The 12,854-nt window shown below is 38.6% G+C and overlaps 1 protein-coding gene across 1 annotated transcript in view; it reads right to left on the reverse strand.

Moving 5' to 3' along the window:
- The window catches only part of clcn1a (chloride channel, voltage-sensitive 1a), a 45,894-nt gene extending 36,603 nt beyond the window's left edge, over nt 1-9,291 (reverse strand). The window contains exon 1 of the mRNA XM_042011623.1: nt 9,241-9,291. Coding sequence (XP_041867557.1) covers nt 9,241-9,291 — 51 coding nt within the window. The remainder of the gene's footprint in view (nt 1-9,240) is intronic.
- Between the last annotated feature and the right edge of the window lie 3,563 nt (nt 9,292-12,854).

The following is a 12,854-nucleotide window of genomic DNA, read 5'->3' on the forward strand; positions in this document are numbered from 1 at the left end:
CACACAATGTACTGTAACTGAATGCCAGCACAAAACAAAGGCCCAAACAACAAAAGGCACAGTGGTCCTGACCTGGTGAAAGGTGCTGTAGTTGGTTGGGATCAGAACAAAAGGGCTCCTACAAATGTAATCACTGCACAAATGTAGGGGGGGAAAAACTACATTGGAGTACATCATTAATCATTTCATAAACTGTAAAACTTAATTTTTTGTTCTGAAATTGTTTTGTAATTTTTACTGTTAATGATGTTATGTAGTTGACTTTGAGTGTTGGAGGATGCTGTGGCTTAAATGGTGGCATCTTCTGTTGTATTCAGGTATACCAATTTGTAGTTCTTTGTTGTTTTTTCTGCCATTCCTATGGGAGAAGTGCTGTTGATGGAAAGTTCATTACAGTTAGAAAATTCCTATTCATGGAATTCCACAATAAAGAAATCTTAAACTCCATTTAAGTCTGTTTGACTCCTGACTGAAAATAGGTCAGCGAGCCAAAATGCATTGCAGCCCAATTCAAAAAGCACCTCAGATAAAAAAAAATGCTCAAACCAGGAAGTGTTTCCATTTAAATAATATATTTTTATAAAGGGCTCCAGTGTTTAAAGACAAACGTTTTATGTGTTGTTCTGCTGAGATTAAAACAAACAAACAAACAAACAAAAAAAAAAAAACTATATTTAAGGACTACTTTGAGTCTATAGGTAACTATAAAGCTGAGTGAACCAAAATAACCTGTGGAGTTCCTCGAGGCTCCATCCTGGGGCCACGGCTGTTCAACATCCACATACTGCCACTCGCTCAAATGATGAAAAACAACTAAATATGTTGCCATAGTTATATTGATGGTACTAAAGTCTACATAACCATATCACCAAGAGACTACAGTCCTATCCAAACACTGATCAACTGCATCAATCAAATTAAAGACTGGATGTGCCAGAACTTCCTTCAGTTTAACAAAACTGAAATAACAGTTTTTGGAGCCAAGGAAGAAAGATTAAGAATCAGAACTGTGTTTCAAACAGGTAAGTTCAAAACTAACAATCAAGCCAGAATCTGGAAGTAGTCCTGGACTCAGACCTGAATTTTAGCAGTTATATTAAAGACATTTGTGAAGTCAGTCTATTATCACTTAAAGAACATATCAGGGATTAAAGGACAGATGACTCAACAGGATTTAGAAAACTGGTCCATGCATTTATCTTTAGTAGAGTGGAGTCTACTGCAGTTTCTCCAGAACGCTGCTGGCCGAGTCCTCAATAAGACCAGTCACCAGTCCTCAGATCTTTACACTGGCTTCCTGTCTGTCAAAGCACAGACTTCAAAATTCTGCTGCTAGTTTGCACAGCACTGAATGGTTTCGGAGCAAAATACATTCAGGATCTTCTGGTTTGTTATGAACCAACCAGATCCCTCAGGTCATCAGGGTCAGGTCTACCTTCTGTTCCCAGAGTCAGAACTAAAACATGGAGAGCCAGCATTCAGCTTTTATGCTCCTCACATGTAAAATGATCTCCAAGAAAACTGCAGGTCTGCTAAAACTCTCAGCAGTTTTAAATCAAGATTAAAAACTTCTCTATTTTCTTCCTATTATCAAAACTACTGTTAAATACTCACACTGGAACTTGTATTTATTGCATTTTATCCATTTAATTTTAGCTTTTTTTATTTTTATTTTATTTCTATTTGTTTTAAAGTTTGTTTTTAATGCATCTTTATTGCTGTAAAAACATTAAAGTGCACAAAGTGCTTCAACAAAGAAGCTAAATACATTTTATAGATGTTTTCCTGCCTCAATCTCCTAAAAGTTTATGGCACACACTATATTGAAAGAGACATTAACGGACATGATATGGCTGCCTGTCAAAAGCATCAGGCATCACACCTAAAGTCACCACCAAGATGTTTCAACCACTAACAAAAATCATGAAAATCAATTGCATGCCGTCTATACTAAAGGTAGTTCAATATGATACATTACACTTTTAAGAAAATTGATTAAAAGTGTCTGCTAAAAGACTTAATGGAAACGTAAAAAGTAGTGTTGGGCAAAGATTAAAATTTTTAATGCTGATTAATTGCATGAAATCTTGCGATTAATAGCATTGTTAAAATGTCCTTTTCCTTATCAAAAACAATAAATTTATTTACACAGTGAAACGTTGCTTCAGGAGCAAAAAGACCAGAAGGAAAGACAAGCAAAAATAACTAGTTTTGTTGTTGCTGAATAATTCTGTGGGTACGGTGTCTAGTTCACCTAGCATAGCAGCTGCCAGGTACAATCCAGACATCTCCCTGACCCACTTTCTCATCTACCTGCTGAATGATAGAGCAGGGATCCCCAACTCCAGTCCTCAAGGCCCACTGTCCTGCAGACTTTCATTGTTTCCCAGTGTCAACACTCCTGACTAATTAATGACTTAATAGCAAACTTGTATAGAGCTTGTACAGATATATTTAATTGGAACCAGGTGTGTAGCAGCAGGAAAACCTGTAGGCTAGTGGACCTTGAGGACCAGGGTTAAGGATCACTGCAATAGAAGACACTAGATCCTACAAAATAATAAAAATACAAAAAAACATCTCCCACAATTTCCCTTTGGAGATAATTGTTTATGACATAACGACTAATCACTTATGACTGGCCTAAGTAGTTGACTTCAAAAATCACCTAAAATGCTAATCCGCACTATTCACCCCTGTGGAGTTTAATTAAACCTAATTTAAAATTTGGAAATGCAAACAGCTGTTCAACTTTCAGCCCAGGAAAAGAAGGACTTGCTGCTACAAGAAGTTTATTATGTTGTCATAAATAAAATACTTCCACATTGTCCCACCATGACCCCTTTCCTGTTTTTCCTCTACATGAGCGAAACTCAATCCTACACTAATCTCTCACAGTTCTTTACCCACTCCCGTCATTGCTTCAGTCTCCTTTTCATTTCTTTCCCTTGCTCCCCAAGTGCCACTGAAACACTACTCCGGGCTAAATTTAGTACCAGTGTGATTCAATATTCCTCATTACAGTTCCCACACCTCTCTCTTCACCATCTGTGTACGTTGCAGTGCTTCCTCAGTTTCTCTTAGGTTTAATTTTTTACACAAAAAAAAATTATATTTATATATATATATATATATATATATATATATATACACATACACAGCACTATTTTCACTAACACATATTACCATTAAATTTCCCAAAATCTGTTTCTACTAATAAACAAATTAACACTCAGAAATTATCTATTTAAATGTGCAAATGAGCCATTATCTATTTAAATAGATGCAAATTAGTATAAAGTAGAATTAAGTTGAGAAATTGGAATTTGGAACAATTTTTGCACATTAAAAGCCTCATTAACCTCAAAACAGAAAACATATTTTGCATGGAAACTTCTGCCATCTGTTCACTCCAAAGTCACCAGAAGCCCCCTTTTAAAGGGCTCGATTTGTAGTTCTAGAAAAATTTCCCATCTAGGCTTCATCAAGTAAATGCAGTTCACAGTTACAAGCTTCTTACCAATCTTCACCCAACACCTGATGGGAATGTATAATGTGCCACACCCTAAGTACAATATTGACAAAAGAATGGTTAATGGTTAACTAATCAAAATGTGCTCCACCTGGGTCATTGTGTAACAACATCTGTTTCCAAGATATAAGATGAAGCACTAAATACAAAAACAGGCAATTATGGAAGATATAGATAGAAAAGAAAGCATGCAATATTCCAAAATCAAATATGCCACTTAATATCCTCAAAGCAATACTACATTAGAATATGACTTTAAAACTTTGTATCCAGCCCAGGAAATCACTTGACAGCAGCATTTTCTTTATGGCACCTTGTCACCTGTTAGCATCTGGATATCAACACACTGGCTGGCTGACTCAGCAAAGAAACCAAAGAGAACATTATCAGAGGAAGAGAGAAAAAGAAAGACAGGAAGTGAAATAGCAAAAGATAAGAAAAGAGTCTACATCAAACTGACTTCTACTGGCTGGAGAGAGTTCAGAGAAGAGACAGGGTAAAAGATGGATGCCAATTTAGCCTCACTATGACCAAGATTCACTAAACCAGAAGCAAAAGAAAGCCCAATTTATACTTCATGTTTGTAAAACAGTCATACAGTATCTTACTTTGCTGTCTTGCTTCAAAAATTACATATAAAACTGCATTTAGTTAAAAAAAATAAAATAAAAAATTTTCTCATTGTCTTTTGGGATCAGTTTTCCATCCAAAAATAGCAATAGTCTGCCCCTTTGCAAGGGTTTGATGGACAAATAGAAATGTCACTTCTTTTCTCTATACCCCCCCCCCCCCCCCCCTTTCTTGAGTGCCAGACAGAAAACTTTTCTTCATTTTGATAAACCTGCTCTCTCCTGATTATATCAGACGCACTGCTGCAGCAGGACAAGGCATGGAGGAAGAGGCATTGGACTGCAAGCCTCTGCATGTGGTTTCTCTGTGTTCAGAGATGCCATTAATTAATCAATGCATTAATGGCCAGCCCTAGTTAAAAGACAAACAATGCCTCACAGTTTCCAACATTCAACTGTCCTTCCTTCTCATCTCTTTCTCTCATTTACTTTTCCAACTCCTGTACTATTCCAACTCCTGCCTTTCGTCCTAACATACTTCACTATAATCAGAAGTCTATTCTTAGGGCCTTAGTCCAAACTGTAAAAGAGAAAAAGTGTATGTGCAATAATATCCCCAATGTAAAACTCTGCAGCTCCAAAGTGCACATATCTGCCAAAGTTGATCAGCGTCGCTTTAAAGAAAATATGGGAAAATGTATTTAAAACTAAAGGCTAGGCTTGGCTTCAAACAGCCTTCTAAAACCTGAAAAAAATCTGAGTTTAAACCTTAATTACTGTAAATTATTGACTTTGACCTCATACTTATCAATATTCTTTTAAAGAATAAAAAAGTTGGAGTGTCTTGACTATGCACAATATGCAATGCAGGCTTTATAGATAAACAATACATATCCACTGGTCATATCGACTTAAGAAATAAATCATTATGTGTATGATACATCTGATTTAGCTAAACATCCACTGAAGCATCTGCATCACTGAAAGGACTAAAAACCAATTAACTTTTTGGTATACTTAATTTCCATTTTACATCTACAGCAGTTTAACGGCAGAAAACACTGATGGAAGAAACTAACCTAAGTTATAAGATCTGAATTTTTTGTTGTTGTTGTGTATGTGTTTGCATATTAAACTATCAGTCTTGAATTAGGTGGATCTCCTCTGCACTGCTAGATTTTCAGATATATTTCTGAAAACGTTTTTATAATGATATTCTTTCCAAACTGACTCATACCTCATTTATGGAACAATGTCATTGAAAGGCCCTCTGATCCCCACATAACTCTGCACACAGCTACATGTGTATGAATAAATATGAGCACATGCTATCATAAGCATGTATTTGAAGTCAAACGTATGCATATGAAGGTCTTCTAAAATAGAGAAGGGTTTAACTCCATACATTCCCTACATGGCTGCCAAGTCTCCAGTCACGTGGCCCGTCTTTATATCAGCTTTAAGCTGGGGTGTGATTATGATTGTCTATTTGGAAAAAAATAAAAGGAAATAAAGGGCAGAAAATTGAAGCAGATCTCTGTGTATATCCCTCCCTCCTGCCATGAGTCACAGTATAAACAAAAAGGGTCACCACAGTCCACAGAGCTTTCAAGAGCACACCCACAGGTTTGATGACCTGAGACTTGCTGCATAACCCATTGGTTTAAGATTTCAACAGCTATTAAATTCTATAGGTGTTCATGATCACCAGCCTTTACATTCCAGCATATCAACACCACACAGCCCATGCAGCTGAATGCATCAGACTTCAAGGATTCGGAAGTGAATGACACCTTTCACAATGAATAAATACTATTTCTATTGTGCCTATAATAATAATAATAATAATAATAATAATAATAATAATAATAATAATAATAATAATAATAATAATAATAATACATTTTATTTGTGGGCGCCTTTCTTGACACTCAAGGTCACCTTAAAGGATAAAACACAAGAATAAAACAAATCAATAAATACACTCAAATTAAAGGATGCATAAAACAATAATAAAAAGCAGTGTGAAATATTACAGTGAGTATGCCAGTTTAAACAGATGTGTTTTGAGTTTGGATTTGAACAGTTGTATAGAATTAGAGTTACGGAGGTCTGGGGGGAGTGAGTTCCAGAGATGAGGAGCAGAGCAGCTGAAAGCTCTGCTCCCCATGGTAACAAGGCGGGCTGGGGGAACGATGAGGTGGAGGAGGAGGATCTTAGGGAATGGACTGGTATGGAGACATGGAGATCAGAAAGGTAGGGAGGAGCGAGGTTAGGGATGGCCTTGTAGGTGAACATCAGGATTTTGTAGTGGATGCGGTAGGTGACGGGGAGCCAATGGCGCTGCTGCAGAACAGGGCTGATGTGATGGGTGGATGGGGTTCTTGTAGTGACCCGGGCTGCTGCATTCTGAACCAGTTGAAGTTTATGAAGTGTTTTTTGGGGAAGACCGAACAGAAGGGAGTTACAGAAGTCTAGACGGGAGGTGACAAGACTGAACGAGTATGGCAGCGGTGTGAGGGGTGAGGGAGGGGTGGAGGCGGTTGATATTGCGAAGGTGAAAATATGCTGACCGGGTTATGTTATTGATCTGAGATGTAAAAGACAGAGTGCTGTTGAGGATGACACCCAAACTCTTTACCTGAGGGGACGGGGAAATGGAAGAATCATCAATGGGAATGGAGAAACTGTCAGATTTGGAGAGAGCGGATTTGGTGCCTACTAATAACATTTCTGTTTTGCTGTCGTTTAATTTAAGAAAATTTGAGGTGAACCAGGACTTAATCTCTTGAAGACAATCTGTGAGGGAAGATGGTGTGAGAGCAGAGTTAGGCTTGGTGGAGAGGTAGAGCTGGGTGTCATCCGCATAGCAATGAAAGTGTATGTGGTGTTTTCTAAAAATATAACTGAGGAGGAGGAGGTACATGATGAACAGCAGGGGCCCCAGGACAGAGCCCTGGGGCACACCAGTGCTGACTCGAAGTGACTGGGAAGTAAATGTTTTCAACTGGATGAACTGAGTGCGGCCAGAAAGGTATGATTTGATTTGATTTAGCTACAATATGTTAGGGTCCCTGTCTGTCCCCCCTATGTGTGTTTATGTTTCTGGATTGCCCTAGTGTGTGCGTCTGGCTCCCTCTGTCTGTCTTGTGCGTCATGTCTGTCCCCAGCCAGGAGAGTGTCAGCAGCAGCAATCACCTCACCTGGGCTGATCTTCACACCAGGACCTCATTCATCCCATCAACCACTGCATACTTAAACACCTGATCTTTCCTCATTCCTCGCCGGATCGTCCAGTTACTTCCTGGTATATCGTGGCCTCTCTAGATCTCTGCTTAAAATCCCAACTCGTGTCTTCTAACGCTGTCTTGTGTTCAGGTTCCTGGTTCGTTGGATTCTGTCAGCCCTGCCTGCTACGCCTCCCTCCTGGATTGCTTTCCTGTCGCCTTGATTCCCATCCATCTCCAGCTCAAGCCAGCTCCACACAAACGCTCAGCCTGTCATCCACTCTGCCTACCATGAACCATCGTGATTCCTGGATCCTGCCTGTGGCTTATACTGCGCTTTGGATACTGTTCAAAGAGACTCTATTAAATTCCCTTTTGTTTCTTAACCCAACCACTCTCTGCTGTTTTTGGTTGCTCAGCGTCTGACTCTTGGGGGTCCAGAAAGCATTCCTGCCTGACACACCGTAACACAATATTGTCAGTATAGATTTATAGTGTTACAATGAGAGCCCAACGCAATATTCAAGCAAAGATTCACTTCTGAGAATACTAGATTAAATCAGAAAAAAAGACCTGAACATCGTGTTAACAGAGTCATATTGCATTCACTTGAAAAAAAAAACAAGGAAAAAAAATGTTTTTCCAAACTAGACTTTTTTTTTATTCTTTTATTTAGATAATTTTATAAGATTTGGGCTTTTTCTGTTCCTTTTTTAATAATTTTCCACTAAAAATAATTTTCTAATGAATAAACTTAATTCATAAAGAGAAAAAAAAATTGAAAAAATATATTTAAAAAAATGTAACTATTAAGTGAGAAAAACTGAAAATAAATATTTTATTGAAAAAAAAAATAACCTGTTTAACTTAATAAAAAGTGAACGCAAGACACTTCCATAACTTTTTTCTTTTTTAGCCTCTTTTTTTCCGATTCTTTTCATTTTTTGTTACGGGAAACCTCCTGTGCCTGGCTACAGAGGCCACTGTTGGATGTAAGCTGCATGTTCAAACAAATAATTATGTAAGAGCTGTTGAAATGAATTCAATAGGAACACACAAGTCCTGGAACTTTTCTGGTCTTGCAGTGTACATTCATAAACAGAAACATAAATAACAATAACAGAGATAAAATATATTCTAATCAAACTCATCCAGATGGACTTTGGTTTTTCCATATTTGCATGAATGGTGAGAATAGGCGCCACTGCACATGTGTGATCAGGTTTCTCCTCTTTGGAAGACAAGTGCAAACATCCAGGACACACATACACGGGACTAAACATGAAAGCGACCATACAAAAACATTAACACACATGTAACTGATATATACAGATAAACATGTTAGGACACACACACACACACACACACACACACACACAACCACACACAGGAAAACTGTAATACACAATTCACAGAAGTCATTCCTACGTGTTAAGCCTGACCAGGGCTTAAGAAACAAGGTGCAGAGAGGCTAGCAAACAGGTGGTGGCAGTGAAAGTAGGAAACAGCAAGACAGTGTCAAAATGTATCATGTATGCATGCCTGTGCACATGTATACGTGCATGCCAAGATCAGGGGTAAAGGAGGTGCAGTGCCTCGGCACCTGTTGCTTGACCGTGTGTACATGACAATGTTGTTTTACATGAGCTCATTGGTTTTAACCATAACTACAGCTCACAGACACATTTTCCTTCACAGATACACAAACCTTAAACTAGACAAACACCGTCCATGCAAGTGCAGTCGGCACTGCCAATACAGGTGCGTCATGAGAGAGAAGTGATTCTGGCAAAGACGGTGTGGACACGGCACAGACATAAATGTGACAGATGGAGGTTGGCATACACATAAAGATGGGGAAAGATGGAGGGAGATAAAAAGAAAGTAAAGAGACACAGAGAGGGACACTGACCAGAGTTTGCTTGTATCTCAGAGCCTTCCTTTCCGACGCATCTGCGGCCATTGACACACTGTCTCTGACCCAAAAATAAACACAGCCACTCAACGGGTGTCTCAGCATTACCAGGACCGCTCTGGACGCTCTTTCACACACATACACACACAAAAAGGCATGGATCATCACACACACACACACACACACACACATTTTATGCATGTGAACTGGTTCCAGTTGTAGTTACTGTAAGTTGGGATTCCTACAATAGTGTGACCAGATGTCCCTGTTCCCTGGGCCAGTGCCCATTTCTGAGGGTCTTTCCCTGGTTGGGAGTCATCCCTGGAAACGTCCCTTGCCTACAGTGTGTATTAACAAGTCCTCAAGCTTTTTGGTTTGGTTCTTTTTTGGCTCACGCTCTCATGCTGCCTGACCAAATCTGACAGCAAATAAAAGGAAACAAAAATGACAAAGTAGTTAAATAGATTAAATGGATTCATTTTTCTGCAGAATAAAATCTTGACACGATCACATCATGGCACAAAATTTGCAGTAATTTCTCTAACTACAATGCACACATCTGTACGTCATTAACTCCATAAAAAATAGAAAGCTACTGTAAAAATAACATTAGATCTTAAAAAAATAAACTTCTCAGACCGCAACCATATAGTCAAATTTTGCTGTCATTTGTTTTTAAGACAGTACAACCAAATTTTACAACCTGGCACACAAGTTAAACTTCAAAATAAATCTTCCATTTCTGATTATTTTTTTCATTTTGAACATGATCCACTCAAACAGCAAAGGGTAACAAAAAGAGACTATCTTGCAGGTGTCATGTGTACGCAAGATACTGGCGATCTTAAGTCGAACACATCCTGTCATTCTCTTGCTTGCACCTTAAAATAATTTCAGTGAAAGATCTATTTCTGATGAAGGGAGGGAATCTCACGTTGAAAAATTTAATAAGTTATCATTTCTGACATGAAAACCTCAGGTACATTGGAAAGTACAGAAAGTGCTTAATAGTAAAGCCCTGTGTTGCACATTTGACCTGCTAGACGTAAGGAATAAAAGGTCAGAAACAAAGGTCTAAATGTGATTAAAGCTAAGATGATCAAACATACAGTACCAAACACTTATTACTCAGAGAGCTGAAATCCACCCTGCTGATGGTGCAGGACAGACATTCATGGTGCAGCCTTTAGTTTATGCAAGACTTTTATTAAACACAAACTAAGGTAAAATTTCTCTGCTGCTGAAGCATCTGCTGGCAGGTGAAAACACTGGTGACTACGTGAAACACATGGCAGTGTACAGAGTGAATACAGTGGCATGCAGTAGTAACATATAAAGAAAGTTTTAGTTGTTTAGCAGTATTCCCTAGGCTTCATCTAAAAAGGAAAAAAAAAATTATAAATAACCAAACAGCATTCCTGGATGTGATTTTAGGTTGCGGTTTGTATAATTAACATACACCGGCTCTACAGCTGTTATGAGGACTGACAGCAGTTTTCCTCACACAGCTGTCTCAGTTTGGTTCCCAGTACAGGAAAAGCACGTTTATGAGCAGTGATGAAGTCATAAAATAATCTAGTGAAGACACAATCAAAGAAACAAGTATCATCAGCGTCAAAAAAGCCAAATGACTGTTAAATTAAAAAGTAAGAAGCTAAAAATCACATTGCTAACAGCTAAGCAAAGTCTGACGGGCAATGTTTTTTTTTTTAAAAAGACAAACAAAAGAAATTAGATTAATGATCATGACGACTTGTGACAAATGACCTGTGATTTTATAATTTCATAAAGCCTTTTTACTATCATGTAAATTTTATTAACATATGCTCATCGGAAAGCTTTGAAATTGTGCTGCTTCCAGTGAATGAAATATAATTATATTTCTTTGGACTATAAGCTGCTCTGGAGTATAAGTCGAATTTATTTAAAAAAAAAAAAAATCCATTCAAAATCAAAGCCATAGAACACACATTCAAAGGGGTAGTGCACCCAAAAATGTGTTTTTTGAGCTGTAAACAACACAGTATTACTTAATCGTGATTAAAACCACATATGCTGTTAATAAAATTCTTATTTTTTACATTTATTTAATAAACGGGAATTTGTGGGTAAAAAAATGGCTCATAACGGCTGCTACAGGGTAAAACCAGGTTATGTTTTTCATGATATAGAGAGGTTATCTATGTCGCATGAAATTTTTTAAAACCCCACAGCCCCTCCCTCCAGATGCAGAGAGGCGGGTCCTCACCTTGCAGGCATAGAAACCACGCCCACCAACACATATGAAGGGATGTGAACTGATATGGTGTAGATTTGCTAGTTTCAGACTTCTTTTTATTTGACAGAGTTCCTGATGAAATATTCCTTCAATGGGACAGACTTGTGCTTTTAAGGGGTGTAAAAGTAACACTGGACTTTATTCTTTACTTGCTGATGCTCATCTGGCGATAGACAGCAGCTCAAATTGTGGCAATGGCCACAACCTGCCATGAGTCCCCACAGCTCTCCAGAGCTGCTGGAGCTGTTGACAGGTCAGCACAACAGCGCTAACGGCTCAGACAGATACGGGTCAGGAGCACCTTGTTCATGTGTAGGAGAAAAGTCTTCCACCTCAAAGACTGCTCTGTGGCGTAGGTGTGAATCTCGCTTTGCATCTTGCCAGTGAACGGAGTTGTTCTATGTCAAACATTTCTGCCTGTGTATCCTGACCCGCCCACTCTCCACTCCCTGATAACCCCACACCTCCCACCCCAACCCTTGAAGTTTCTGGCATTCTTCAAATTCGGCAGTGGGTGGAGTTAAGTAGGTGGTGTAATTACACTTTAATCTGAAAAGGCAAGTCATTCAGCTACACAATAGCCCACAGAACAACAGGCTGAATATGTGTCCAGTATGTTAATGTAACACCAGAGTTTCCTCCAGGATTTCTTTTAAACTGTGAGGAAGAACTAGTCTCCTTAATACATTTAATGAACAGCGGATTTAGGTGCTGAGAAAGTATGAACATTTATACAATTTGGCATTTAAAGACACAGCCAATGGCATGTGCACAACTGTGTCTGCTACCGATGAAGTATCATATTAAATATGACATAACCGGGTCAGTTGTTTATTGCACATAAAGACACAGACATCCCCCTGCAGAAAGCCCCGTACCATCGCAGACGAAGCTTCTCCTGGAGTACGAATTGATTGGACCAAAACAAACTTTTCTTGTTCCCGTGGCATATTTGAAGACCAGTGTCACAATTCCTGAGTACAATTTTAAACTCTTATTATGGTCTGTAAATGTGCACAGAGACTTGTACATATGGATCAATTCATAAAAATAATTTAGCTTTGTAACATCTGGAGAAAAAAAGTCCTGAAGTCCTGGTGGCTTTGATTTTGCAGTTACGGTGTGCCACAATCATTCATGTAACGGAAACTCTGAACACATTCAGCTTCATAACATCATAAACATCATACCAGTTAGGCTGAATAGGCTAAGTTAACATAATAAGCCAGTGACTTCAACAAGCAAGTTACTGGTCAGCAAGTTCACCAAGCTCCCGATCTCATTCCACTCCACTGAAGCTACTGAATTCTTCATCCTTCGTGTCTCTTCTGAA

The sequence above is a fragment of the Melanotaenia boesemani genome, chromosome 17, assembly GCF_017639745.1.
Source record: "Melanotaenia boesemani isolate fMelBoe1 chromosome 17, fMelBoe1.pri, whole genome shotgun sequence".
In the NCBI taxonomy this organism is placed as follows: Eukaryota; Metazoa; Chordata; class Actinopteri; order Atheriniformes; family Melanotaeniidae; genus Melanotaenia; species Melanotaenia boesemani.